The sequence below is a fragment of the Myotis davidii genome, unplaced genomic scaffold (assembly GCF_000327345.1).
Source record: "Myotis davidii unplaced genomic scaffold, ASM32734v1 scaffold3114, whole genome shotgun sequence".
Lineage (NCBI taxonomy): Eukaryota > Metazoa > Chordata > Mammalia > Chiroptera > Vespertilionidae > Myotis > Myotis davidii.
Window position 1 is genome coordinate 20,285 of NW_006285924.1, and position 3,548 is coordinate 23,832.

Sequence of the window (3,548 nt, forward strand, 5' to 3'; positions counted from 1 at the left end):
GCAAGCACAGAGAAAACGCCTCCAATGCCCATCACCAGAAGCGTCAACAAACGCTGTGTGCTCAGACATTGCCATATTATTGGGTCAAAAATAATTGGACTGTTTACCATGTCCCAGTATGGGATGGGCCTCAAGTACGTTATTCAGACTATTTGGCTCAGTGGATATAGCGATAGCCTGTGGACTGGAGGGTCACAGGTTCAAGGGCACATGCCCTGGTTACGGGCTCCAACCCCAGTGGAGACCATGCTGGAGGCAGACAATCAATGATTCTCTCTCATCATTGGTGTTTCTGTCTCTCTCTCCCTCTCCCTTCCTCTCTGAAATCAAAAAGATTTTTTAAAAAAAAAGAATTAAAAGAAGCTATAGCCACAAAGCACTACCTATTATCCAGTTCCATCATGTGAAATGCCCTCATAGGAAATATGTAAATCCAGGGAGTAGGTCAGCAGTTACCTGGGACTGGCAGGGGTGTGATGGGCATGATTAGTACGTGTGGGACCCGCTCTGAGGACTAAGGAAAACGTTACAACTAGACTATGGGATGGTTACAGCACTCTGCACATATACTAAATGCTGGTCTATTGTGCACATTAAACCTGTGACATTTAGGGCATGCAAACTATATCACAATGACGTTGGGATGAAAAACAATTTGAGAGAGATCACCTCTCACTACGTATTGAAAGTGGGCCTGTGTGCCCTAGTCGGTGTGGCTCAATGGATAGAGCGTCGGCCTGCAGACCAAAGAGTCCTGGGTTTAATCCTGGTCAAGGGCATGTACCTCAGTTGCAGGCTCCTCTATGGACCAGGCCCTGGTCAGGGCTCCTGCAGGAGGCAACCAATCAATGTGCTTCTCTCACATTGATGTTTCTCTCTGTCTTCCTCTCCCACTCTCTCTAAAAATTGGTGGGAAAATATCGTCGGGTGTGGGGCAGAAAGTGTCTGTTTACTAATTAAGAAATTAGTAAAATAATAAAGGAGGTCTGTGCTCAGAACGACTCTTGAGTCGGACCCTGTAGGGTCGACTACAGCCACCACTTCTCTCTCACGGCATTGAGGGGCGATCAGGGGGAACAGGCGGGTTTTTGCCTCAGTTCCCCGTGGGTGTGGAGAAGTGTGTGATTACTGATGCCATAGTCCCACGTTGAACAGTAATAATCAGCCTCGTCCTCGGGCTGCCGTCCCGTGATGACCAGCGAAGCCGTGTTGCCAGACTTGGAGCCAGAGAACCGATCCGGGATCCCCGAGGGCCGGGAGGTGCCCAGCATCACCGTTTTGGGGGCAGAGCCTGTGACCTGCTGGTACCAGCCTACACCATAGCTTCCAACATTGTTGCTGTTCCCCGTACAGGTCAGGGTGACCTTCTGGCCCAGAGACCCCGACAGCGAGGCTTCCTGCGTCAGCCCGGCCCGCACCCCAGACCCTGGAACAAAGGACACAGACACACAGTGGGGCTGAGGTCATTTCTCAGGGCGGGCGCTCAGGGAAAGGGACAGTGTCTCCCCAGGTACCCCATCCTCCCTTGTCCCGCTCCCCCCAGTCAGTCACCTGAGCTGTGAGCAAGGAGGGCGAGGAGGAGAGGGGCCCAGGCCATGGTGGAGACGCCCACACTCTGCTTCTGAGCCTCAGACCTGAGAGGCCCGCTCTGTCTCTCTTATCCTGTCCCCTCCTGGGAGGGCCCAGGGGAGCCCTTCATGCAAATGCTCCCTCCTCCTGGCGTCCCCGGGGATAAATGTGGTGAAAGCTGTGTGGCTGGGGCAGGGGGCCTCTCGCGGGGCCCTGGGAGGTCACAGCTGCTGGTCCCCAGTGAGCACAGAGCAGAGGCACCAAGCAGGGTTCCCCACCCTGGCTTCCCAGCTGAGGGCCCTCACTGACCCAACGACAGACCCACAGCGCCCCCTGCTGGTCCAGGGTCCAGATTCACTAATGACCAGATGGGTCACCTGGAGCTGAGCAGGGAGAGACTGAGGCTCTGGAATTGAGCCCTGCCTTTCCCACCCCCTCCCTCTCAGGACAGGGACTCCCCCCGTCCCCCCAGGGGTCCCTGATTGTACTGCAGGTGTCCCTCGGTCTCATTCCTTAATTTAAAGCCATGGCCTCGTCCTGGCCTGTTTGGTTCCCAGGTTGTGAGCTTAATCCCCAGCAGGGGCAGCCGATCACTGATTCTCTCTCATCATGGATTCTCTCATAGCACAGCGTCAGTGGCTGGTAACGAGCAGATACAGAGCTTTTAGGATTTCTTTTTTAAATATATTTTTATTGGGTTCAGAGAGGAAGGGATCTCTGAAATTAATTTAAAACTATATTTTTAAAAATTTATTTTTCATATATTACATATTAAAATATATACAATTCAGGTAGCGGCCTTATTCCCACAGAAATTGACCAGGTTACGGCTCTAAGGAAATCCTGGAGTTGATATTGTGACATGAGCAGACTGGGTCTGACACATGGGACGCTCTAGAGAGGGAGCTGTTGAGTCAGGAAACACAGGCACTGAGGACGGCGAAGGAAGGGCTCAGCCGGGGCCCCTGGGACTGCAGTGTCCTCCTCCTGAGCCCCCTCCTCGCAGCTTCGCCCCTTCATGGCCAGCCTCCATGCTGCCCCCCAAAGCTGCACGGCAGCCATGAGCCTCGTCCTCAGGCGGGGGGCCATGATGGTCAGACAGGTGGTATTCCCCAACTCGGAGCCAGCGAAGCGACCTGGGATCCCCGGGGGCCGAGAACCTCTGAGCATCCGTGTTGGGGCCTCACCTACGTCCATCTCACTCCTGCTTATTTTGGAAATCCCCCAAACTGGATATCACTCCTATTGATCGGCCTCTGCGCCGATGGCATTGCTTTGGATTTGCTTGTGCTTCAGAAGAGACTTGTAAGTCCTTCAGGTAAAAATTCCTGTTTGCCGCATCCCTGGAGTGGCCCAGTCACTGAGAGTCCCGGCCTCACGGACATCTCGGCGTGGCCCGGGCATGAAGTCGAAGGTGGTGATGGCCGATCCTGCCTCAGTGCTGAGGGAGCCTTTGGGGGCTCCTGGGGCACAGAGAGGCTCACCAGTCACCTTTCAACGGGGAGAGGATTCTGTTCGCTCAGCCTCCCGGGAGCCACAGACACCTGCTTCCCGGGGGCCTTAGGAGGCGGCAACAGTTGCAGGAAACAGGCCGCACTCAGCTCACACAGAGGGAATGCAAACTCTTTCTTGGCACAGTTTCCTGGGAGGTGGGCTTGGGGCCTCCCGGACCCAGCGGCCCAACAGAAGCACTCAGACCACCCACCTCAGATTCACGCCTGACTGGGCCGCGCTGCCTGTCCCTCCTGGAGCCAATTCAGCGGAGACAGGGAGGAATCATATGAGCGTTGATTCCCTTCCTGCCGCAGCCTGGGAGAGCAGCGGGTCACCCACAGAAACCTGCTCTGTCCCCCATAAGCCCGCTGCTCGTATTGGGGAAAAGGACAAGAATTACAGGGGACGTAGGCAATGGGTGTGGCAGTTCACAGGTAATGGGGCCTGGAGTTTTGCAAAGGCCTGGGGTATGCAAAGGCCTTGAC

General features: G+C 54.8%; 1 protein-coding gene and 1 gene segment (V, D, J or C); both read right to left on the bottom strand.

Moving 5' to 3' along the window:
- Positions 1-1,067: 1,067 nt before the first annotated feature.
- Positions 1,068-1,645, bottom strand: LOC102762137. The segment is given in 2 exon segments: positions 1,068-1,426; positions 1,552-1,645. Coding segments are annotated over 2 exon segments (405 nt in total).
- A 1,238-nt stretch (positions 1,646-2,883) lies between these two features.
- The window catches only part of LOC102762423 (immunoglobulin omega chain), a 17,094-nt gene continuing 16,429 nt past the window's right edge, over positions 2,884-3,548 (bottom strand). The window contains exon 3 of the mRNA XM_006757117.1: positions 2,884-3,032. Coding sequence (XP_006757180.1) covers positions 2,884-3,032 — 149 coding nt within the window. The remainder of the gene's footprint in view (positions 3,033-3,548) is intronic.